Raw genomic sequence first — 25,509 nt, 5'->3', positions numbered from 1 at the left:
TGAACAGGACCAGACAGTGTTCATGATACCACCTACTGTACAGACAGGGAAAGTTCAAAATTCCCCGAAGTTAGTTTCAATAAGGAGTGGCCCAACAGGAAGTTGGCTGTAGATATATAAAGGGGAGAAAAACTTCACTATCGGGAAATTAAAAGTGTGAATATACTACAAATTGAAAGGACAACCAACTTGCCTTTTTGGGTATACTTTTTCATGTTGGTGTCAATAAACAATTGTGACATCATCTATTTAAGGGAAGTTGCCTTATTCCCTCCAGGCATGAATATAGACCAGGAAGTCCAAAGTTGGATAATACAAATAAGGGTGTGACAAATGTATTTTATGTTATTTCCGTTTTTGTAATCTCAAAAACTTTCAGTGATGTCCCTCTTTGTGTGTGTTGTGTAATTTTTGGGGATAAAGCAAAATGAGGCCAGCAATTAAAGTGTATCTGGAGCAGAAGAAAGACAAGAGTAGCCGTGTGGAAATAAGACACACACCACCCAGATTCACTGGTGTGTCTTTAGAGTCACGGACTCACTAAGCTTTGTACAGCAGCAGCCGTGATATTGTTAATGCTTGACGTGCAGTATCAACAATTTAAAACGTTCACCATTTTGGCATCATTTCTACAACCACTGTAGATGTGTGACAAATCAACCCCAAGTCAACATCCATTCACTAGCTTTCCCCCCAGAGCTTTTAACTGTATCACATGTTCTTCATTAGGCGGATCATTCCATCCATAAAACATTTAGGACTTCTCATCCCTGTTGGTTTAAAAGTGACACATGAATGTTTGTCTTGATTCTTACATTTTACCAAAACAATCCCAATCAGGGTTCACATATGTGCTTTTTGCAAAGCTTTCATTCTTTCTTTACATGGTTTTAATAGGCGGAGTCTGGATTGTTTTGTTAAACTACAGCTGACATTTTGAGATTTCATACCAGGAAAAGCACAGGTGTATTTAATAACATCAGTGATGGCTGCATTCCACTTAGGGGAACTGAGTCATTGTTAACGTTAATTCCTGCTCTGCTGTTCTATACATGTACAAGACAGAAAAAGAAAGGCATGACAGAAGGCCATTAGGTCATTAGGCTGACATTAATATCCCTCATGATATCCCTCATCAACTCAGAGGTCACATGACACGTACATTTCTTAGTCATATCTGAATGTATTTGGTGTGTAATTGGATTTATGTGTATCTTACTGAATGATACAGCTATGCACTATGGCTAAGCTGCTATTTGAATCAAAGCTTATTTCCCATTTAGGTCCGTGAATAAGTTGTACCCTGATTGTGTTTGAATCATTAAAGTCAAATTAGAGCTATTACACTGTGAATAAAACCTTAAATGAAAAAAACACGTTCTGATAAAGTGACTCTGGTGGAGGAGCAACTCCACGTGGATGTATACGATATATGGCTTGGCGTCACCATGCTGAGCCCTGGCATGTCTCTTGCGCCATGGTTAGTGAGCGTCTAATATGTAACCCAACATGTCACTTCAAAAGTCCAACATGTGCCACGAGAAATAAGAAACCGTGGCTGTGCTCACTCTGCTAGCTTCTGGACTTAGCATGTCCAGATGTTTTTATCTCGTCTCTGTGCAGAGCAGGCATTTGATATCATTTTGCAGAATAAAATGTTTCTTCATTAATGTCAACTTTATCTCTTTGAGCTCTGTATCCTTCCAGTCCTCAGTTGTTCTGTAGGTGGCATATTTGCATCTGCTTATTTGCAGAGACATCACCATGGCGCCCATGTCATGCCTAAAGACCTCCTGTAATCTCCTTGGTGTGTTGTGTGAAATGGGCCATGACCTTTTCTACTCTCTTTCAATCTATCTCACTCCATCCCTCACTGCTCTGCTTGTTTCTCTCTCTTTCTGTGATGCATTCATACTCACCAACTTAGCGCTGACTGCAGAGAATCACAGGCCCAAACTCATTTACAGCGAGAATACATCACATTGAGTTGGAGAGTAGATACAGCTCGTTTTACTAATCTACAGAATATCACAGGAATATATGGCCAAAGGTACGCAGCCACCTAAACATAAGCCCCAAATGTGATTGTTGAACATTTTATATACAAACTGGGGGATTAAAACCCGCTAAAACGCTCTTCTTTTAAAGGCTTTCCACAAGATTGCGAAACCTGGCTGCAGGAAGAGCATCAGTGAGGTCGGGCACCGAAAAGGCCTCACAGTCGTTTCAGCGTTCCAGTCCATCCCGGAGCTGCTGGATGGGGTTGAGGGGAGAGTGCTGTGCAGGTCAGTCCAAGCTCTTCCACTCTAACTTCAAAACCATTTCTTTATGAATCCTGGCTTTGTGCACATTCCCTAAATTGTTGGATGCTGCCTGTAGCATTAAGATTTACTTTAATAGGCGGTATAGACCAGCGGTTTCCAGCCTCTCCAGCTTGTGACGCCTTAAAATAAGGAAATGGCAACTTGTTAACCCTCGACACAGGTTATGGCCCAGGTTTGGACATGTGAGCACTTGAGCCAAAGATTGAATTTTCCCTTCTGGACTTTTTTATTAATGTGGAATAAGATGAAAAATTAAATGTTAAAGATAGAAAAATAAATATTTTTGTGTATCAGAAATATTTTGAATATTTTCTTATCCCTTTAATAATTTTTTAGGGGTCTCTTTTGGTGTTCCCGACCCCAAAGTCAACATGGGAAAATCAACATTATTCTATGACATCATGAAATGATTAACAGATACAAAGAAAACCCACATTGATATCAAAGCATCAATAAACTGAAAAATAGCCAAACAAATGATATAACTCAAATGATTTATGGACGAGCGGTCAGTAAATCAACGCACATTCTTTCGTAGTGTCACAATGATCCGTTCCTTTATTGCATAACAGCAACAAAAACTAAAACTTATTTTAAACATAAAGAAAAACTATTTGTCTCACAAATAGTTTTTCCCTTGCCCTTCTGCTCTCTAGTCAAACACACCTCCTCACTGGCCCCAGGTGATGTCTACATATAGCATTAACACCCCCGACATCATCATTCTATCAATATCACATCAACAGGATCAACAATGATTATGATAAGCATCATTTGATATATAGGTGTCAGCATAATTATAAATGACATGAATGTGATGAAGTATGAAACACAAATCCGTGTAATGGCTTCAACAATCTAGTACAATATGCTTTAAGTGAAACTGACTGAGCCCTTGTCCTCTGCATTCTTTCTTACTTTTAGTTGTGTTTCCATTTCCCTTATTAAACTAACTAACTGTACGGTCCTTTGGCAAACTGTATGTTGTTGTAAAGTAGACGTGAGAAGCGTTATTTTATGGATGATCTGTAAGTGCAAAGTTCTGCTGTGGTTTTGTTTAGTGGAGCCTTGGTGGGATGACATTCGAGTGCATCTTCCTGTGACAAAGGGAGCAGCTTTGATGGTAACGAGTGCAGCAATCCTTAAAGCAGGCTCAGAGATACACACCTCCCTGAAATAAAGCAGAGTGTGTGTGTGTGTGTGTGTGTGTGTGTGTGTGTGTGTGTGTGTGTGTGTGTGTGTGTGTGTGTGTGTGTGTGTGTGTGTGTTTGTGTTTGTGTTTGTGTTTGTGTTTGTGTTTGTGGTAGGTCCTCCTCTCAGGCCTGCTTTTCCTAATACGTCCATGCAGTACTCGCCAGAGAGCGGCGTGCAGAAGCACAAAGATCAGGGCTATTCTTGTGCTGCTTGCCTGCCCAGTGCTGATAGGAAAGGATTAATGAGGCGGGGCACTCATCACTTGTAATTAGAAACAACGCTAAAAACTATTTTTGTGCCGGTTCCTATGGAGAGATCTTGACCCCTCGGCCAGCGCCCCTACACCTCTTCGCCGCTAGCCATGAGGTACTAGACGCCTGCAAAGTCAGAGTAAATATAGGCCTATAACTCCTGCAGCTATGTGACACATGGTTCAATGGAGGGGAGCACAGATAATTCACAACTCGGGCTCTGTACTCCACCGGATGCTCAAATGTCAAGAGGCTGATAGAGACTATATCCTAAAATACACACTGTAAGGTGTGTTTGTTGTTATTGATCCCAATAATCAGGGAGCCCCTGAGCTTCTGTTGTTTTCTGGCTTCGATTGTATTGTGGGGCCTTGGTCACATGTAATCTTTATCTCTCAATCTGTTGTTTCTCTTTTTAATATCAGGTTTTCACACACATGTTGTAATGCCTCTTGTCTAGCTGAATTAGTTACTTGATTAACTGATTAGTTGATAGTCTGAACTTATTGTTTAATTCATTTCTCAGGCTAACATTTGCTCATTCCAGCTTGTCAAATGTGGCGTTTTTCTGCTTTTCTCTGTTTTGTATCATCATAAGTTGAATATCTTTGGGATTTGGGTTGTTGGTCGATGTCCCCTTTAGCTCTCCAGTTGAAACTTTTCACTATTTAATGACTTTATATAGACACAATTATTGATTAATCTAAGAAAAAAATAGATTACTCAATAATGACAATAATTGTTAGTTGCAGCCCTTATTTCTTGCCTAGAAATTAAACCTACTGTATACATTTAAAACATTTCTTCCACTCAGAGGCAGCTGAAACAGGCTGGGAACACATTTGATTCATTGTAAATGTTAAAATATAATATATGATTATCGCAGCTTTAAACATTGAAAACCAACATGAGACATTTTACGTTTTTACCAAGTAAAACATCTTCACAGTTTGTCAGATACATATCTGACACACATCTACTTAGTGGCCAAAGAAATGAGTTCCTCCACGTAGGAAGAAAAAGGGAGAAAATAAACCTCCAGGAAGCCAAACCAAACTTGAAGCCTCCCTGTTTATTTCAAAGCTCACAAGTAGGGATTACAAAATTACAGTGCTTCAATTGCAACAGTTCAAGGAGTAGTAGGAGGGGAGTAGGAGAAGAGTAGGAGAGATGACAGACGAGTTGAGGAATCTGAGCAAGTCATGCAAAAAGGTGTGGGAGAAGGCCTCCGTTATAATAGCACCCTTTGTGGAAAAAAATAAATCCATCTGTCCGTAGGTCAGTGCAAAAATAGTAATGAATATATGCATACAAAGAAAATAGATATATATATTTTTTTATATACTGTATATACTTGACTGTTGACTATAGACCCAAAGAAAAATACAGAGACTTGTAGAGCAAAGCCCGTTTCCACCGGAGCATGTGAGCCCAAAGCAGAGACTCTTAAAAGTTGAGTCGTAAAGAGTGCACATCAAATATAACAGTTTGGCATTGTTCTAATACAGAACCTTGTTTCCAAATAAAAGGGAAGAGACCCAGAAGCCTCTTGGAGCTGTCAATCAGACTATGTAGAAAGAGCAGTGTGGGAAAGATGGACAGCACCATAATTTCTGTGAGTGTCCGTCACAGACGAGGAGCACACAGCATGCTTCGTTTTCAAACCAGAGAGTAATGTACAGTATGACGGTTACGTCGTTCATTCAGATAGATCATTACATACAAAAGCCATGTGCTGCTGCGGTTTTAGGAACCAGCAAATGGGACAAAAAGGTTAATTATTCTTATACAACATTGGCTCAGATGCTACGCTCTCTTTTTCCTTTTATGTTTTCTCAAATGGTAATTACTAAATATAAATGTACAAGCTACAAACGTGTGGTAAGTGGTTATTACATACCTTTTTATCATATTCAAATATATTGTGGAGCACCAGTAGACGCCAATGACAAATGCAACAAAAATACGAAGTGGGGACATGTCGCCACTCAACCATTTTGTTTGTTGTTTTTTTAGAACTTCTTTGTCGATAAGTCGCAAGTAAAAAAAACTCCCTTCAATCTGAGGCTGCAAACGGTTATTCATGCTCAAAATGTCCGCAGAGACCTCACAAAACCATTTTATGATCAATGGGTAAAGAAACAACCTGTTACGATTTCATTTGCATAGCATGGATTTTCACATGAGGGATTTTTAGGCTTATTGTTGTGAACGTTGATGTAAAGCCTTACAGCGTGTGTTTGTATTCACTACGCTATGATAACTTCTTGCATTCTCCTTCATTTTGCTGACAGTGATGTGATCGTTGTCCAAATGTCTGGGTTCAGATGTACTTTTGAAGATAAGAAGGTATATTGCAAAATAGCTTTGACAGTGATATTGCTAGCCCTGTGCTTCATAGTATGTCTTTGATGGCATGCAAACAATGTTGAGCTGAACAGAAACCGGTACAGCAATCATAAACTGAACAAAAAACATAGTTTGTAATGAAGCTGCTCAAGTCAGCTTGGTAAAATACTGGATGAAGCTGCTCGTTTTTAGTCTGAATTCCATGTTTAAAAGGACTACATGCTTTTTTGTGTTGAGAACTTGAACGCCCCTTGAGGTTCATCAAATCAAAACCAATTAGCTCAACAATGTGTGATTCTAGCTAAAACAAGGCTATTTTTTCAGAGTCCTTTAAAATTTAGATCAGTGTTTAAATGCTCAGTTTTTATATAGGAAGGCACACAGTCATATCAACAAGACAAGGTCTTTATACTGTGTGCTAAGTGTTAGAAAGGTGGGTGAAAATGCATGCATCCCACCTGGTTTCTTTAAGATTTTTTTTTTATAGTTCTTATACTTTTCATAATTTCCACTTAAACCATCAAATGTGTAAAAACTGACCAGGCTGAAATGCTAAATTTTGATTCTGGTCATCAACAATGCAAACATTTGCAGTATGGATCAGAATGAAGGCCAAGTGGTACTCGCAAATTTGAGTTTTTTTTTGTTTTTTGTTTTTTAGCCTTTCTCTTCAAATCTATCCACACAAGTCAAAGATGAATATATTCAGGTGCAGCAGGATGAGGGTAAAATTTGTGTGCGTGCATGTTCTCTTCACAACACAACTATTTAGTGCGGAGTTGATTTACAATTCACGGTGGTGTAAAGAACTCAAATGCCATCACTAGATCAGAGTTACATAACAAGTATTTTTTACCTCAAGGCTCCTGAATGCAATTTTCTGAAATTCTGCATATTAATCAGGAATAGCAAAAAGAAATCATCATGTTACACAGAGACCAAGAGGAGCTGGTCGCTTTTGTCTTGGTGTTAAAATGTGACCTCGGTGTGTTCTGCATCCTCCTGCACGTGATGGTGTACCGTGCGCAGGCCCAGTGGTGACACATGAATTAAGGCATTGATAGAGGCACTAGAACAGCACGTGACAGCAGCGCTCGCCTATGCAAGGCAGGAGAGCTCACTTAACTGTAGCTTAGTGTCAGCGACAGGGAGTTGCAAAAGATTAGACAGGGGTCACACTGCTCTACTGTACCACCACCATGACACTACACTGCGACCCACAGGGAGGAATTGAATGTTTGTTTGAAGTCTGTACCTCAGCTCTGCTACCTTACAATGGACTGAATTATAGCTCAAAATTTAGGACATTAACAAATACAAATAGCTACATCAGGACTCTGAGCTGGCTTGTGGATGAATGGGAGCAAAAAGAACAGAGGAGACAATAGAAGCAGGCAGTGAAATTCCTCTGTTCTGTTACATTACACATCACCAGTAGCCCTGTTTTACAATATTCACTCATGATTTCAAAGTGTTGTTTCCTCTGCCAGCAGCCATGCATTAAAAAACCTTATGGCTGTCTGGTAATATATATATATGTATATATATATATTGCTAAAATATGCATATGTGGATATAGGAATGCCAAAACGAAGATACTGAAGCAAACATACAGAATATGAATTTGTGGTTCTGATGACTGACATAAACCCACAAGCTGCACTAAAAAAAAGCCCATTTCTTCTCTCTGCGCCAAGTGTTACAGCATAACTGTATGCACCATAAACATAAACGTATAGAACTGAACAACAGTAATTACATTAACATCAAAATTGTATTTCAGCAAAGAGCTGAAAATGTTTCATCATCATTACCGATATATACACATAAGGTCAACGTCTCAGTTGCATTCCACTCTGACATTATTGCACAGTAAGCCGCTCTGGGCTCCTCATGGTCACCCCCATAAACCCCTGTATAAAAATAGAACAACAACAACATTAACACACCAAACATGTCTTCATCTTTATTTATTTTTTTGACAGGCACTGCCATAGCCGAGCACGCCTGAGTTTGCAAACAGAAACCGTGTGCCACAGTGTGAGCTTTAAGAAGTTCTCTTGTCAGTAATTGCCCCCAAGCATAAGAATATCTTTTCCAAACCGATTTTCTTTTCCTTTGTATTTGCTCCTCTGCAATCACAAATGGAAAGCTTCCCACCGACCGCTTCCCCTCACTATCTCTATCTCTAACTCATCTACTCCTCCGGGACTTTGGCCAGGTCCGAACAGTAGGGATTTTTGGCATTTCTTTCCACCACTGACCCACAGCTTTGGCATTCCAGAGACTGAGCTGAGCATTAGGAGATTTAAGAAGAATACAGCGGCTGTCACACTCCAAACCGGCTCATAGAGCAAGTCTCTCTTGAAAAAGTAGTGAGAGTGAGTGCAAGTTTGAGCGTTGAATTGTGTGGGCTCGTTTAGACGACGGTTTCCACACCAATCAGCTTTGGTGTAAGGATTCGTGGCGTTATTCCATTGTTGAGGTCCTCCTCAAACTCCAACAGCTGGCCCATGAAGTTGAGGTTTGGGGAGATGATGGGCCTCCTGGTTTTGACAAACTTGTAGGCGTCTGTCATGGTCATCCAGGTGTGCTTCATCAGGTAGGCGATCACAATGGTGGCTGAACGAGACACGCCTGCCTGGCAGTGGATCAGAAGGCCCATACCTGCTTGATGTGCTTCCTCTGCAGAGAGAAACATGGAAACAGTTAAACATTTTATAATAAATTCTTTGTTCCCTCAGGGGAAGTTCAGTTATCACACATGATGAGCTATTACAACTTCCTTTGTGACCAAGTTTCTAGACAAAGAGATTGGGAAATACTGTGCTAGGCTTACACATCTGTGGTGAAAACATTCAAAGTTTTTATACCGATGAATTCAAACGCCTCCTCAAAGTACTGGCGCAGGTTCTGCTTGTTGCTGTCTGTGGCGGGCAGGCGCTTGTAGATGAAGAGGCCCGTGTCGTAGTGGAAGAGCGGCAGGTGGGTTGTCACGTTTAGGATGTAGCCAATGTTGTAGCGTTGCAGCAGGTGGATGTCCTGAGCGTCGTGCTCATTCCCCAGATATAGGAAGGGCAGGATTGGTGTCAGCTCTGCGTTCTCTATGTCCGGGGTAGAGGGCAGGGAATGAGGTAGCGACCCCGTCAGGCCAGCAGCAGCACCAGTGTCCATGCCCTCGTGAAGGTGCAGCGAGTGCTCGCACAGGTTCTCGTGGCTCTGCCTGAAACAGCTAAGGCCTCCTGTGAATACAGACACAAAGATTGTGATGTAAGCTCAACAATAAAGCGCTGCTTGGTTGACAGGGTGAAAAGGAAGTCAAATTATTTAGCATAAAATTATTGAAACTGCCAAACATTTGTTAATTTTTGTTTTATTTTTCATAATTGTAAAGCGGAATTGTTAGTCTCCTTGGATAGAGCATGAAGCTTACACTGCCAGGGTTAAGGGTTCAATTCCCACTGGAGGCCTTCATGCTAAAAATACATGCACTCATGCTTCTGTGCACCACATGGCACACGTTTCAACTGAATAGGGCAAGTAAGCTTTCCATACACGTTTGATAAAAGCAGCGACAATTGGCTTTAACGACCTTTGAAGCACTTGACATAACAGAAATCTCCAATTAGCAGACTACACTGTTGGATTGAGTTGTAATTGAAATGTCGACATTTGGGTTTTAAACTAACACAAAGGGATTGGCGGTGTTTTCATTTGCAACAGCTATTTTTAAGAAAGAACAAATGGCCAAAAATAGCAACAGGCAATAGCAACAGGTTTCACCAGCTTAACCTCATGAGAAATCCCCCGCATTAATCTGTAGGTAAATAAATGTACTAAATGTTAAATTAGATATATACTTCTCACTGGACATCTGCATTCTCCAAATAACTGGTCTGCACCTGTTACCAGTGACACCAATGGCCAACGTTTTGTGGGGAAGGGTGTTAAGTGTCAGACACACACACATACACACACACACACACACACACACACACACACAGTGTCACTTCATGTATTGTTCACATTGCAAGATCATCATGCCATCTGAGGTCATCACCATCACACAACTTCCCAACCCCCCTAGGTGACCGGGCAGGTGGGTTCACCATAAAACAAAAGGAGCCGGTGGTAATTAAACTATTGCAAATAAAAAAGGGGAAGTCTTTACTGGACCTCTGACAACAAAGTCAACGAGATGTTGGGGGGGATTTCCACTGACATAGAAATTTTTCTTAAGACAAGGCAGTATTAATAAAGACCATTTTAGAGCCATTAAAAACCCTTTGTCTGAATTTAACATCTACAATGTTTGATAATATCATATCCTTCTTACAATACGATGTATTGTTCACAGAAACACTTTTGCTCAGAATGCCACAGATTAAATAAGTTAAATGAGATTTCTTATAATTACATTTCACCAGACTGCTTTTTTCTTCATCTTTACGGCTAATTGGAGCATTTTCCCTTCATTTAAAGCAGCATTAAATATTAAATAGATTTTTGGCACTTGGATGCAGTACACATTTACAGAATATAAACCCAATTGGCTATCAATCTGATGGTGATTTAGCCTCTGGGGGCTACGGACCATATTTCAGGGATTCCAGTGTAGCTGGTGTGGCCGACACTTCTCTCTCTTCTGTTCACCAGGTACGATAACCAAATTAAGATATGAGAATGGAGTAGGAGCTCAGAGACATCTCTATAAACAGATATCTGCAGATGAATGCATTTTAGAAAGCTATATCTTCATCAGGTGATAGCCAATAGGTTCTCCACACGGACTGTTGCTGCATGCGACCAAAGCCTACAGATTCTGCATTCATATGCAGAATCAGTTTGTAGAAATGATTTATAACCTAGAATTTTGTATTTTGTAGCAGAAAAAGTAACATTAGCATTTATTTGTTGAACAATGTGCAATATTTGTAACTGTCTTTTAGCTCTGTTTTGGTCTCCACTCCCCAGACTTCTGACGGAAATAATGTTGTTTAGCTGCTCCACTATGTTCAACAGCCAATCCCTTTGTGTTGGGCATCTTTCAGAGCTTTTTTTTTTTTAAATAGAAAATGGAGAAAAAAACAATGCATTGTGGGTAGCCACACCGTGAAGATTCTGTTACCTAACTGTACTGTACTTTGTTCCAAAGTCTTTATTTTCAGGTCAAACTCAGCTGATGAATAAGACATTTCAAATTAAACTGAGAATAACCAAAATTCCAGAAACAGCACAATGCTGTGAGATGAAAATCTCTTGAGTGTGACCATCTGTCATTAACGTCTGACTAAACACAAAGAGGAAAACATGAAAACTGTTTATCACTTTCATAAACCACAGGCTCAGTCCCTGCTTAGAAAATGTCTTGCAAAGGTCTCTCACACCAAACCTGCTGTTTCCAATGCTAACCCTAAACCTTCCGACACTACTGACATGTTGTTTATGGCAGTTCTGACAGATTAAATGTAACCTATTACTGCAGCAGGGCAGGGACGGAAGATTTTGTGTTTCCAGTGCAGCAGAGTGTCAACCAACAACCGTATTACAATAAATCATGACTAAGACTATGTCAATAGCTGAGCATATAATGGAGCAAATTATTCAGCTGCATTCATACAAGCAGGTTCCAAATATGTCACTATTACTACAGCTTGTTATAATAATTATAATTACTTGTAATGGAGCCAAGACTCTTCTAGCCTTACAAATGTATAGATCCAAAGTATCTGATTATACAGGCCTCAATAAAACATGTAAGGGGACACATGGAAGATACTGGCCATTCCAGATAAAAGTCAGGTTGATTCCTGCTTTTTACAAGAATTAAACCAGGGGAAGAAAGAGCAAGACAGCCTTCCTGTTCCTCCCACTGAGGCGAGCTTCACACAGACACCAATGCAGGATGAGAGACTGGAGAGTAGCCTTGTTCATCACAGCACACAGGAGGACAAGAGAAGGAGAAGAAGAAGAAGTCAAGGTGCTGTGATCTTACGGCTAGAAGTTGACTCAGAGGCATTCAAGGAAACACTCACAGCACAGCCCCCAACACAACATACTGCTCCAGCTTCAAACACACACCAAATAATTTTTTTTTAAACGACCCAGGGGCTGCTATCTCAATAGGCTGCCTTATTTACTAACAGCTGCTTCTTGCAAAATACTTAATGAGTGTCATATAGAACGCTGGTGAAGAGCGCATGCATATGTTTATGTATGAGGGTGATTTAGACAGCGTGCATAAGCTGTTGTATGAGGTAACTGCTGTAATACTGTACAAACATCACATGATGATAAAACTACAACCAGTGTATTTACAGGCAACATCAGCTGACCAAAACAATAAAGGTCAACGTTTAACAGGCTTTAAACACACACACACACACACACACACTAAACATTAGTTTTATATCAGTTTAAATTGCCACTAACCTTCTACCAGTTCTGAATTGGACATTCCTTTCAGATGATATATACATACACATACATATGATAGTCTGATGCCAGAATGTCTTATTCCCCCCCCACCCCCACCCACTCAGGTGTTACCTTTGAGAATGAAAGGGTCCTTGCCCTCCGTCCTCAGTGACTCCAGCACCACATGCAGTGGTTGGGAGAATGTCAGGCGGTTGGGGTCCATGGTGCTCTCATCATAAACCACAATCTCTTTGGAGAAGATGCCCTTATAAGAGTCCTTGCCCTCGCGGCAAGAGATGAGGTCTAGTACAGTGATCTTGCCCTGCTGCAGCCGCCGCCGGCTGATCTTGTCAGAGCAGTTGATGTGCACGGCCCCCCGGATGTGGCTCTTGTTGTACTCCATGAAGGGCCGGCAGTCGATGATGACCGGCACGGGGCCTATGGGGTGTCCCATGGGGCAGCATGTCATCCGCCTGGCCAGCTCATTGGGATGGATGACCCTCACGGCTGACAGGGCCTTTGGGGTACCAGGGGTGAGACTGGGGGCACTTAATGCTTCATGGTTGCTGACCATTGCAGTGGGGGGCCCGGCATAGCTGAGGTTGGGGCTGCTGGCGCTCACCTGGCTGTGGTTGAGGCTCTGGCTGTCCTTCTCATAGGTAGTCACTGAGCAGCAGCTGGCACTGCTGCATCCACACGACAATGAGCGCGTGGAGCCCTTGGATGAGGGCATATACGTTACAAGATTGGCCGTCGCCCGGATCTTCACCACAGTGGTGCTGATGACTGTTGTGTTGCTGCTGCTGGTGGAAATGGAGTCCAGGTAGCTGGTGTCCAGGCGCAGTTGGAGTTCCTGAGGTCGGATCGGCCTTGGCAGCGCCACCACAATTCTGTCGTCAAGAGGAGATGGAGGCATGGAGAGGCCGAGGGCTGGACGTTTACGTAGAAGTCAACAAGCCGCTCTGTGGGGACAGAGATGAGTCAAAACATGAGGCGAAGAAGACAATCTTTGCTAAAAACCACTTTGGTTCAATGAATCCTGCATCCCCTGATTCAGACCAACGCTGTGAATGAAGGAGCAAGAGTGAGCACAGGTCGACCTCCAGTCTGTTTGATCAACATGCAAACTTAAAAAACGGCCGCTGAAACCAAATATTAGTAGTGTCATCAACACCTGCAGGGCAACACCCAACTTGGTGGGAAAATTAAGGCTGACAGACTGGCCACTAATAATAAACAGTGAAATCAAAGTCTGGTGTAGGCTAACTGAATCACTTTGAGTGTAATTAATATGAATCATCCTCCAGATACTGTACTTGTGTGTGTGTGTGTCTCTGTGTGATGTTGAATTTTTCATCACAATGCTGGTCTGTCTGATCCAAAGCTTTTATACTAAGAGAGAAAAAAAAGATAAAATACTGCATCAGGGCTACGCCGCAGTTTGGTCTCTCCCCCAACTGGAAAAGTCGGGCTAAAAAAAAGAAGAAGGTTGGCAATTCCTTTTGATCACCAGCTTGAGCATAAAAGCATGTCATCCCGGCATATTATGTAAAGACACCCGGCGAGCACCGTCTGTCCCGGCCATTGCCGTCCTTTTAAGCACGGTGCAGGTTCAGCAAAAGCAGAAATCATTCATGGCCAAATTCATTGAAGAAACCGGCATGAGAACGTGCCGAGAATGTGATATGGCTTTCAGGACGAGACGAACTAATCACATGAGCTGAACACTGGAGGAATTTCAATTTCACACCGCCGTATTAAATAAACACAAAAAAATAAAAAATACGATGGTTGCAAGGTAGGAATTATAACTTTGTCGCAATGGGGGGATGCAATTAAGATACCAGCTGTAATAAAACACTTAATTATCATTAATTAATTAATCATTTAAATAATAATGTACCAATAATAAACCACTAACCAACCCGAAATGGTTGCAGCAATTTGATATTCCTGTTCATTATTTATAGACTAAAATCTCTACGACTGTGTATTTCAACAACAACTTGTACCTTGGACACTAATTCCCAAACTTGCCTTGTATTTCTGCTTACCGGTGTGTGTCGCGGTGCACTGGAGACGGATTTATTATCTCCGCTTGCTGACTACGTTGCCTCCATTCAGTTCATCCCAGTGTTGTGGATCGGCAACATTTTTAGTAGCCTACTTTTACCCTGCTCCTCCAGTAATATTATTGAAGGAAGTCTACCAGCCTACAGAAGTTGCGCAGCGGGATTGACGGGAGTGTGAGCCAATGCGCTGCTACATTAATATTAAATTGTAGTCCTTTTGTACAGTGAGGACCGGCCCAGTGATGGGAGGGATTTGGCCGCGATGTCTGCTTCTGTGGCTGGGAGGGGAGATGGGGGAGGAGGGGAGGAGGGGAGGGGAGGGGGTGCTCGTTTGAACTGCCTTGAACAAGCAAGGATGATGTCACTGGCAACCAATCAAAAGTCTCTCCAGGAGGCTTGAGGAAGAAGACACGGTGTTTTCATGTGCTGCTTGTAAAATAGAGCTCTATCATAAGAATATAAAAAGAATATTATAGAGCTGCTGCGTGCTGCAGTGGCAGACGATATGAAATATGAAAGACTAAAAGAAATTAGACTTGTAGATTATTCGTTCAATGATGTGTAGGACAATTATACATAATGTTGACACCAACAATGTAAAGGTCATGGAAAAAGCAGGTGTGTAAATAAATTTTCAGAATTTCAACACATTGGTAAAAAAAAATGAAGCTGTAGGGACAGCGCTGTTTTGATGAAGTACTTATGAAAGTTAATACTTCCCATTAAATTATCATTGTCAGTTGGTACAGGTGCGCCCAAAGATAAAAATCCCATGACACTGAAGATATATTTTGACACGTGACAGAAAAAGCACAAGTGTAAATAGGTTCAGGGTCTTGTATTGTGCATGCTGTCACACTGTCATGGCTTACTGGGACAATTGAATAGAATGGAGCCATTGTTAATGTTATTAGTAATACCTGTGCTTTTCCTGCTTTGACAATGAAATACAATGTATCCCTTGTTCCTTGGTCAACGAGCTACCCCTCCACCAAATTTAATTAAAATTTGTTTTGTTTTTTAGATATGCTACAAAATAGATAATTAAACAGACCAACTGTTGACCTCCCTGGAAGAGGTTATCTATCTATCTATCTATCTATCTATCTATCTATCTATCTATCTTCATCCGCTTGTCCAGTCTTAGGTTGCGGGGGCAGCAGCTCCAGCAGGGGACCCCAACCCTCCCTTTACGGAGCTACATCAACCAGCTCTGACTGGGGGATCCCGAGGCGTTCCCAGGCAAGGTTGGAGATATAATCTCTCCACCTAGTCCTGGGTCTTCCCCGAGGCCTCCTCCCAGCTGGACGTGCCTGGAACACCTCCCTAGGGAGGCGCCCATGAGGCATCCTTACCAGATGCCCGAACCACCTCAACTGGCTCCTTTCAACGCGAAGGAACAGCATCTCTACTCCGAGCTCCTCACGGATGACTGAGATTCTCACCCTATCTCTAAGGGAGACACCAGTCCTCCTCCTGAGGAAACCCATTTCGGTCGCTTGTACCCTGGATCTCGTTCTTTCGATCATGACCCAGCCTTCATGACCATAGGTGAGGGTAGGAATGAAAACTGACGGGTAGCTCGACAGCTTTGCCTTCTGCCTCAGCTCTCTTTTCGTCACAACGGTGCAATAAATTCAGTGTACTACCGCACACTCGGCTGCGAACCGATCCACTGAGTGCTGAAGGTTACGGGCTGATGATGCCATCAAGACCACATCAGATCATCCGCAAAAAGCAGCACCCCGGTCTGCCACTCCTTAGGCACTGTCCCAGACCACCACGCAATGTTGAAGAGGAGTTTCCAGCATTTCTGGACGGATCTCATTAATCCCTGGGGCTTTGTCACTGTAGAGTTGTTTAACTACCTCAGCGACTTCCAACAGGGAAATTGACGACAATCCCCCATCATCCTCCAGCTCGGCCTCTACCACAGAGTGCCAATTAGCTGGATTTAGGAGTTCCTCAAACATCTCCTTCCACCCCCCTATTAACTCCTCAGTTGAGGTCAACAGCATTCCATCCTTACTGTACACAGCTTGGATGGTTCCCCGCTTCCCCTTCCTGAGGTTGGCGAATGGTTTTCCAGAAGCACCTTGGTGCCGACCGAAAGTCCTTCTCCATGTCTTCTCCGAACTTTTCCCACATCCACTGCTTTGCCTCTTTCACGGCAGAGGCTGTAGCCCTTTGGGCCTCTCAGTACTTTACAACTGCATCTGGAGCCCTCTGGGATAACATATCCCAGAAAAACTCCTTCTTCAGTCGGACGGCTTCCCTTGACCATCGGGGTCCACTAAGGTGTTTGTGGGTTACCGCCCCCTCGAGGCACCTAAGACCACAGCTCCCCACCACAGCTTCAACAATGGAAAAATCGTACATTGTCCACTCAGGTCCAATGCCCCTAGCCTCCACAGGGATGCATGGAAGAGGTAATATACATTTAAATCAAATTAAGTTATATTACAAATAACAACATACCTATCTACCATAGGCCTACAAAGACTTGTGTTACTGTCGTCACTGATATATCTCCATGTCCTTTATTTGTTTATTCCCCGTGTTTTATATTTTCTCACTTTTCTACCGTGGTCAGCCTTCTTCAAATGAATCATATGAAGGCCTGCTAGCTCTGTGCCTTTATAAACAAACTGCCTAACTTAAAGCTTACCCAAACCTGTATGACTTAACCAGTTCTTATTATTCCCAATAAAACCAGTTACCTAAATGGTAAGTAAACTGCAATACCCTCTCAATGCCATTTATCCCGATCAGGATTCCTTTAGTTTTCATTGGTCTGGAGGTTTTTACCGGGAGCTGGGCAGCGGTCTCTGAAAAATCGGAGAGAAGCTTAAGCCAAGCTTGTTTCTCTGATAACTTAAGATCGAGACAAATTATCCGCAAAAGTCTCCTTCTCTCCAAAACAAATGGAACCGATGATTTAAACTGGTAAAATTACTGAATAAAGCAGTTTCACATAAAAAAAAATCTGTAGTTCTTCTACACTTTTCAGCACAGTAAGGTCTAGTTAACGTTTGTTCAGCTTGTTTTTCTAATAACTAAAACCCTTCACCCGGTTAGGGTTAGCATGCGCAAAAGGAATATGACACCATTGACAACGGCAGAACCGTGGCCTGCAATAACAAAACAGATTTACATTGTTGAAAACATTTGGGGTGATTTAGGTACGCAACCCAACACAATATATAAGGTCTAGTTGTTTTTAAACGCTAAAATGTGGAAAGTTACATATACAGTATCTTAAAGGCAGACAAGACTGCAGAAGTGTGTTGCTTCATGTCCTCACACATTTTTATCCATTTAAAACATCAATTGACCTTTCTTTTTAAAGCTCTGAGAGGTACAAAATGGCTCTTTGAAAGAGTAAAGTGCCCGACCTGCCATTACTATAACTGTATTGTAACATAATGAAAGAACAAAAGATCAAAGTGAAGATCTTGCTAGTGTAAGACTACAAAGGTGACCTGTATGCGAGATAGGGAGGTACCATTATTGGTGGTAATAAGTAGGTGTCTTTGGCAGGAGTGCTATTAAGCAAGTGCCAAGTTGGCTGACTCTACAGTCCCATATGACAGGAGGACCCATGTTGCGGTGAAAGGGTCTCACTGGCTTCAAACCCCAAATATAATCTGAGCTCTTTATTTATCCTCTCTGGCAACCTGAAACAATGCAGGGCATGTATTATTGCATCTATTATTAGCCTTCTGTACAGTTATTTATAATGGACACAGCTGATCAAAGCCGATTAAGATTGGACTCCCAGCTACTCCTGTTTCACTTGTGATGAAGGGTAAATGAACAAGCCCCCCCTGCCTTTTGAGGAGACTTAAAGCTTTGGTGGGCTTTTTCATTAAGGACCACAAACTGTGTACCACTACCTGAATAGTTTAAAATTATTCCAAATTTCAGTGTTATTTCGTGTTATTCAAAACAAAATTGATCTTTTTGAAGAACAAAAAGAAAACTATTTGTTATATTGGCCTGTATAGAAAACTTTACTTTATTCTTCTACTCTGCTACATTTCAGAGTGAAATATTGTACTTTTCACTGCAACAACAGTATCTGACAGTATAATATTACTCACAGGGGACACTTTACAGGAAAGTTACTTTTACTGTTGATACTTATAGTATTTTGGTTGATAATACTTCTGAACATTTACTCAAGAAGGATTTTGAATGCAGGACTTGTACTTGAATGAAGTATATTTAGATTGTAGTATTGGTGTTTTTTAATGATCTGAGTACTTCTTCCACCACTGATTTTAAGGAAAACATACAGTTATGGTTTAGATATTGTGTTACAGAGGTCATGGTTGAACAACTTATAAGAGATCTGTCGGGAATTAAAACACAGGATGAAGCAGGACATGAGCAGTTGTGTAAATTGTCATTTCTGCGTGTGAGGCTGGTTTCATTTTGTAAAAAGTTTGTCAAGCTGACACTAACTAATGTAACATATTTTGGATCTAATACAGGGCTCTTTTCAGTACACAATGAATTAAAGGTTACATCAAATAAGATGAGGTGTTACCAAGAACCAAGGGTGCACCATAAAAACTGTGAAAAACAATTTGTTAAACTGGTGTTCCGATCTGGAGTTTGTGGTTATCATGATGACACATTACTGTTGATGATCATGAACAATTAAGGTTACCTGGAAGCCATGCCGGTTCCTAGAAGCACTTGGTGCTAATTTAACCGTGGATGACAAGATTTCTGAACCAAAACAGAATTAGATCAACCCCGTCTCCTAGAAATGACGATAACGTTTGCTTTTCTGAACATGTTTGGAGGCAAATGCAATTGCTGCCGAAATTATGTTCATTGGCAACATTGTGGAATAGAGTAGGAAGGGCTATATTTGTGTGCAGCAAGCTAAGTGTTTGGACAAGATTTGGGAGAGATGGTGGGCATAAAAAGTGTGTGGTTAGGTAGGTTGGGATTAGGGACAGAATCGGGGTTTGGCGTTAATATTAATAAAGTGAACACTTCATGTTTCATGCTTTGAGTCACTTCATTTTTTCAGAAAACAAAGAACACGTTTATTTCTATTCACAACAAGGTACTTTGAAAACCTCAGCGTAAAAGTTTAATTTCTCTGAGGGACATTGTACCATAGACTGTGAAAGCATTGTACGTGCTTTCCATTGAAAATAATTGGTATCATTTCCAAAAGACAGGGTTGCTTTTATGTTTTTGTTATACATATGTTCTCCTTACAAATCTCTGTGAGGTCATGTATTTCCTGTAAGTCCTGTTGATCATGGTATGCTCATTTCCTTTTACTGCCGTTTGCTTTAAAATGAAAAGATGCCAAAGTTACATTACACCAGTAATATCTAAATTCTGTTCTCTCTTGAAACTGGAAGCAGGTGGGTGTTAAACGGATTGCTGCTGATTAAAGGTTTACAGATGTCATATAAGTATACGTTTTTTTCTTTATTTCATTTTGAATGCTCGACAGTATGAGAAACCTCACTTTGCAACCATGTTCTCCCCTTTGCAAGATCTTGAACCGTATTGAGCTGACTGTCTTCCTTTTATTAATGTCAGCCCTTGGAAAATATGACCAGAGTGCAGCTTTGTGTATCTGTTTAGAGATCACACACACGATGTATGAGATAATGTCACGCTTTGATGTAAAACACAGTCAAGTGGGTTTTTTGTTGCTCGGCATGGAAAATATGACGATATTGTGGTGCGGTATTCGCTGGCCCAGATGAAACACCCAAACCACTTCCTGTCTACAGCGAGGTGCAAACTCAATGTCACATTTAGAGCAGCACAGGAAGATCTTAACTTTATGTAGCCTTGGTAACCAGCTGTCATACATATATTCATTTAGCAAATGAACCCTGGAGACATTGTTTGACTTTCTAATTAGCCAATTTACTAATTGCTGTTTTTAGTTTTTAATATGCAAAAGACTCCCTCTCACTCCCGGTGTCTCATCCCATCTGGCCATTAACTTAATTCTTTTATTCAATGCTGTGGATTTAAGAAATGGACAAATGTTGCTACTAATGGTTTCTAAGAGGGAATGGCACAGATGGTCCTACTGCAGACTTAACAGCTTGTAAAGCAACATGTCCAGTGATGGCAAGGAGGGACACTGCCAAAGATTCAACAGCCTGTCGACCTATGCCCCTTTACTTTCTGCAAATTTATCAGCTTCCAGTCTGTTTGTCTGTAACAAAACACAACACCGCTTAAAGACGTGTCTAACCTATTCAAACTTGCTGGGCTGCCCTTACTGCCATTTTAAATCATTGTCATTAGGCAATTTAATTGATATAGAAGGATCTTAACAGAGGACTGACACAGCATTCCAAAATAACATTCTGTTCATCATTAATGCTGGGGCTGTATGACTATCATTGGTTTCAGAGCCCCCCAAAAAAAACTGTCAGTCCAGTCTGTCGATGCATTATGGTTCCTCCCTCTGAAATACGGTCACACTATGACTGCATGTCTTTGTTTAGTTTTTGATTTATTGGATAAAAAGTATTTTTCATGTCCAACCGCAAGTAAAAAAACACGAGTTTCAGAAGGTATTTTAGTTTTGAAACATTGCATGGTGGGAAAACTCCCTAAAATACTCCATAATATCAAAAGATCAGATAACATTGGTGCCTGTACCCAACATGTAAATTGGCAAACACATCGTAGCATTCATCTCCACACAGAGAAATCGAAATTAGTCACCAGTTCACCGACAAACTGTATGAAATTAGATTTAATCATGTATAAATGTGTCTGAACTGTTTAAAGCAAGACAGAGTTTACTTTTCAAGTCAAATTCAGATACTGGACTACAGGGCTTTAAGGAAAAACTAATATTTAACATTTAAATTACATTAATAAGGCAATTATTCAAACATTTTAACCTTTTTATTTAACAAAGCAAACCTCATTCAGATTACTTTTTTCAAAAGTGTCTTGGCCAAGATAGTAGATTATAAAAGGGAGTTACAGATAAACAAGATAAACCAGAATACAAAATATGCCACAAAATCAGAATTAAACAAAAAAAAAACATCCGTGGTTATCAGCCTCATAGATGTGGGTTAGAAGGGCCAAGCTACACATATTAGGTTGGCCGTTATCATATTTTCACATGGTGCCATTAGCTAGCTACAAAAGAAACATGACTCACGTAAACCACGTAATTTAAAAAAAGACCTTTCCTATGTTGTTTTTTTGGTTTGACCCATTCCCCAAACCCTCATTTTGGTTCATACACATGCATTACTTCCTCTCAGGATTTCACTTCACCTGACATTTTAACATTACATTAATGTCAAATGATACTTCACTCAGCAAGCATGCTTAAATCGACACTTCCCCTTCCTTCAGCACTGCCATTTCAACTTCTTTCAGTAATTGTGTTTCTATTACTGCCACTTCAACTGTTTCAGTTTCAACTCACTCCTCAACTGACATTTCAACAATTTTCAAGGATACACTTCAACTGACACTTGGTCCCAAGTCGGCACAACATTGTTTAATGTGATTAAAAAAAAATCTGGAATAACATTTCTTATAATTTTCTTAATTAACACAAATTACGAAAAAGATTTCCTCCTATAAACAAGGTAAACAACACCTCAAATCAAACCAAGAGCTGTCGGAAATCCCCCCCACCCCAAAAAAAAATATGATCAAACATCAATGTAGTACTACATCAATATGTTAAAAAAAAAAGAAACATTATTAATAGCAATACATTTTCAAGACATTTCATCATGTGATAGCCACCTCCTCCAAAACCATCTCCTAACCCTCAGGGGAGTTCCAACTGTAGGCTGAGAACTACTGAAATTAGCTGATGATTGTAGCCAGTGAAAATAGTGATGTTCTAAAAGGACGAATGTCTTCTTCAAGTGTTGCCTTTGCAAGCAAGCCAGAGGCTGAGACAGATTACCAGGAGAAGTATAGTTTACACCTAACAATAACAGCTACATCACTGAACTCATAACAACCCTATTTTCTTCTGAGTTGGGCCAGTCTGCTCAGTATTATTCATTCAAGTTGGCACGTCCCTTTGCCTGAGGCAGGTTGAGTCATCCTCACGGTCACTTAGCAACTACCAAATATTGTTTAGATAACGATTAAACATTTTAAATATTCGCTCTCACTTGCTCACGTATATACTCACGCTTAAAGTGCATTAAGTCAGTGATGACGCATCACTTTTTTCTGTAGTGCAGTGTATGCACGTACTGTGACAGTTTGTGTTCTCGCAATTTTGGTTTACCTCATGCTTTGATGAAATCTGAGATAATGATCTCAAAAATAGCAAATATTGTCATTGTCCCTGCAGTGGGAGACCAATTTAATTTTGACCTTATCCCAGAATGGAAGCATATCATACACATGGATGGATTTACTCGACTGAGGGTATTAGATGATGTCTTCGGATATTTATACCCATCGCCCACAGAAAGTGTCTGTTTATGAAACATCTTCTTGGAGATTATAAACCAAACTTCTCCGCGTTGACCCTTGAGTGGAGCAACTTATCAGAAATCCTCGCTGCTCTCAACCTTTTGAGGCAAACACAGGGATTACACAATATAAATAACAATGACTCTCTCCGCACCCGTTGCTAATCAAGTCTAAATAGCAACTGTTTCTAGGACAGGGGGTCACCTGCTGCATGGCTGTGTGGGAGCCAGGGCCTTTTAGCTCTGCGTGGCTGTCCCACAGGGGGGCTGGGGTTTAGCCGCTGTTGGCAGCTCCCTCCATGCTTTAGCAATGGACTGCTCTGACTGACTTTTAACTGCGTTAATAATAATTTTTAATTAATGAGAGACAATGTATAGCAAGTCAGGAGTTCCAGGACACAGTTATTTGGCTTTGTTGAAATGAGAAACTATGTGATTATGTGTCTAATACTGTTTATGCTAATTTCTTAGTCTCCCCACATTATTCTACACAAGCTGTTGCAACTGTCAGAAATGTAAAACGCTTTTTTCCTGTATCACAGGGGATGCTTTCAGAAGAAAAAAGTGAATAATAAACAGATATTTAACTAGCGTTAACAACGGCATTTAAAGGCTCACCTTCTGCTATTCTCCTGCTACATGTGAAAATGACTTTGCATGCATTGGAATTTCCTCCTTTAGTCAACAGTGTGTAAAATAGCTCAGCATAATTACATCAGACTCATATCACAGCTGCTTTACATACGCTGGACCAGTGCGACGAGTAGTGTGCACTTGTAAAGATTGTGTGAAAATAAACCCCTCACATCAACCTAAATGACACTGGCTACAGGAATACTGCAGGTTCACCCTATTTGCCTAAATTATACTATGGTGTGGGTTATGTCTGCTGTTATGCAAACAGGATGTGATGAAAGTGATAACTGAACAAGCGTAGTCAAGAGAAAAACCCAACACCATTACTTTCAAAGGTCGTATTTGAACTGAGACAATTCCTCCTCCCATATACTGTACGTCCACCTGTACACATACTGTACATGACCAAAAGTTCCATATTTAGGCCACGTGATGACAACTGAGCCAACCGAATGACAGCAGCAAAAACGTCATGCTTCTGCTGGCAATGGTGGAAAGTACATTTACTCAAGTACTGTACTTAAGTACAATTTTGAGATACTTGTACTTGAGCATTTCCATTTTATGCTACTTTATAATTCTACTACACTACATTTATGAGGAAAATACTGTATGCTACTTCGAACGCCACTAAACAAAAAAAACATATATGTCTATATGGTATAGTCTATATGATTGACGTTTCTCTTCCAGGAATGCTTCGGTGCTGCAGGAATGCACGGATGCATGTAGGCTATTGTTGCCAATGTCCGCTTCCTTCCGCTTTCTTTGTGTTGCAATTTTAAACTGCAGGGATTTTATACTGAACAAAATTATAAACGCAACATTTTTTTTTTTGCCCCCATTTTTCATGAGCTGAACTGATTAGACAGCACGATTATTGCACAAGTGTGCCTTAGGCTGGCCACAATAAAAGGCCACTCTTAAATGTGCAGTTTTATCAACAGCACAATGCCACAGGTGTCACAAGTTTTGAGTCAAAGCCCTAAACCCCACCAGCCCAGGACCTCCACATCCAGCATCTTCAGACCATGGGCCACTCCATCGTTGTGGATCAAGTGGCCCATGTGGGGTTATGGTATGGGCAGGTGTATTTTATGGACAACAAACACAAGTGCATTTTACTGATGGCATTTTGAATGCACAGAGATCCCGTGACAAGATTCTGAGGCCCATTGTTGTGCCATTCATCCACAACCATCACCTCATGTTGCAGCATGATAATGCACGGTCCCATGTTGCAAGGATCTGTACACAATTCCTGGAAGTTGAAAACATCCCAGTTCTTGCATGGCCAGCATACTCACTGGACATGTCACCCATTGAGCATGTTTGGGATACTCGGGATCGGCGTATGCTGTATGACAGTGTGTTCCAGGTCCTGCCAATATCCAGGAACTTTGCACAGATATTGAAGAGGAGTGGACCAAAATTCCACAGGCCACAATCAAACAACCTAAGCAACTCTATGCGAAGGAGATGTGTAGCATTGCGTGAGGCAAATGGTGGTTACACCAGATACCACATGAGGTGGATGGATTTTCTTGGCAAAAGAGAAGTGCTCACTAACACAGATGTAGACACATTTGTGAACATTTGAGAGGAATAGGCCTTTGTGTACATAGAAAACTACATGAGAGTGGTTCGTGACCATGGAAGGCTTGTAGCATGCGGACGCTCCAACAGTGTTGTTTGTTGTTGTTTCATTACTTACAATTCCTCATGGGGTCTAAACTAAGCACAATAGCTTTAATCTGGTAAAAACACTTGGGGAAAAAAACCGTTTTACGTTAAAAAT

The 25,509-nt window shown here is 41.0% G+C and overlaps 1 protein-coding gene across 4 annotated transcripts; it reads right to left on the bottom strand.

Annotated features, from left to right (window-relative positions):
- Positions 1–4,821: 4,821 nt before the first annotated feature.
- dusp10 (dual specificity phosphatase 10) lies at positions 4,822–23,382 on the bottom strand. Of its 4 annotated transcripts, none has more exons than XM_034900931.1 (4): positions 22,787–23,382; positions 12,668–13,497; positions 8,992–9,360; positions 4,822–8,803 (listed from the first exon to the last, which is right to left on the bottom strand). In XM_034900931.1, exons 2-4 carry the CDS (start codon positions 13,449–13,451, stop codon positions 8,538–8,540), a joined length of 1,419 nt encoding a protein of 472 aa, XP_034756822.1. In that variant the 5' UTR covers positions 13,452–13,497; positions 22,787–23,382; the 3' UTR covers positions 4,822–8,537. The 4 variants fall into 4 exon arrangements, with proteins under 4 accessions (XP_034756822.1, XP_034756823.1, XP_034756821.1 ...); XM_034900932.1 differs by lacking the exon at positions 22,787–23,382 and adding an exon at positions 14,590–14,859 and having other exon boundaries at positions 8,958–9,360; XM_034900930.1 differs by lacking the exon at positions 22,787–23,382 and adding an exon at positions 14,573–14,852.
- Positions 23,383–25,509: the final 2,127 nt, after the last annotated feature.

This window comes from Etheostoma cragini, chromosome 18 (genome assembly GCF_013103735.1).
Source record: "Etheostoma cragini isolate CJK2018 chromosome 18, CSU_Ecrag_1.0, whole genome shotgun sequence".
NCBI classification, from domain to species: Eukaryota; Metazoa; Chordata; class Actinopteri; order Perciformes; family Percidae; genus Etheostoma; species Etheostoma cragini.
The sequence above is the reverse complement of the archived record's forward strand: the minus strand, read 5'-3'. Positions and strand labels throughout refer to the sequence as shown.

Excerpts from the sequence above, each read along its gene's own strand:
- dusp10 (XM_034900931.1), bottom strand. The coding sequence starts at position 13,451 with ATGCCTCCATCTCCTCTTGACGACAGAATTGTGGTGGCGCTGCCAAGG. Across the intron at positions 9,361-12,667 it reads GGACCCTTTCATTCTCAAAG|GAGGCCTTAGCTGTTTCAGG; the intron begins GTAACACCTGAG and ends CTGTATTCACAG. Across the intron at positions 8,804-8,991 it reads GGAGGCGTTTGAATTCATCG|AGGAAGCACATCAAGCAGGT; the intron begins GTATAAAAACTT and ends TTCTCTCTGCAG.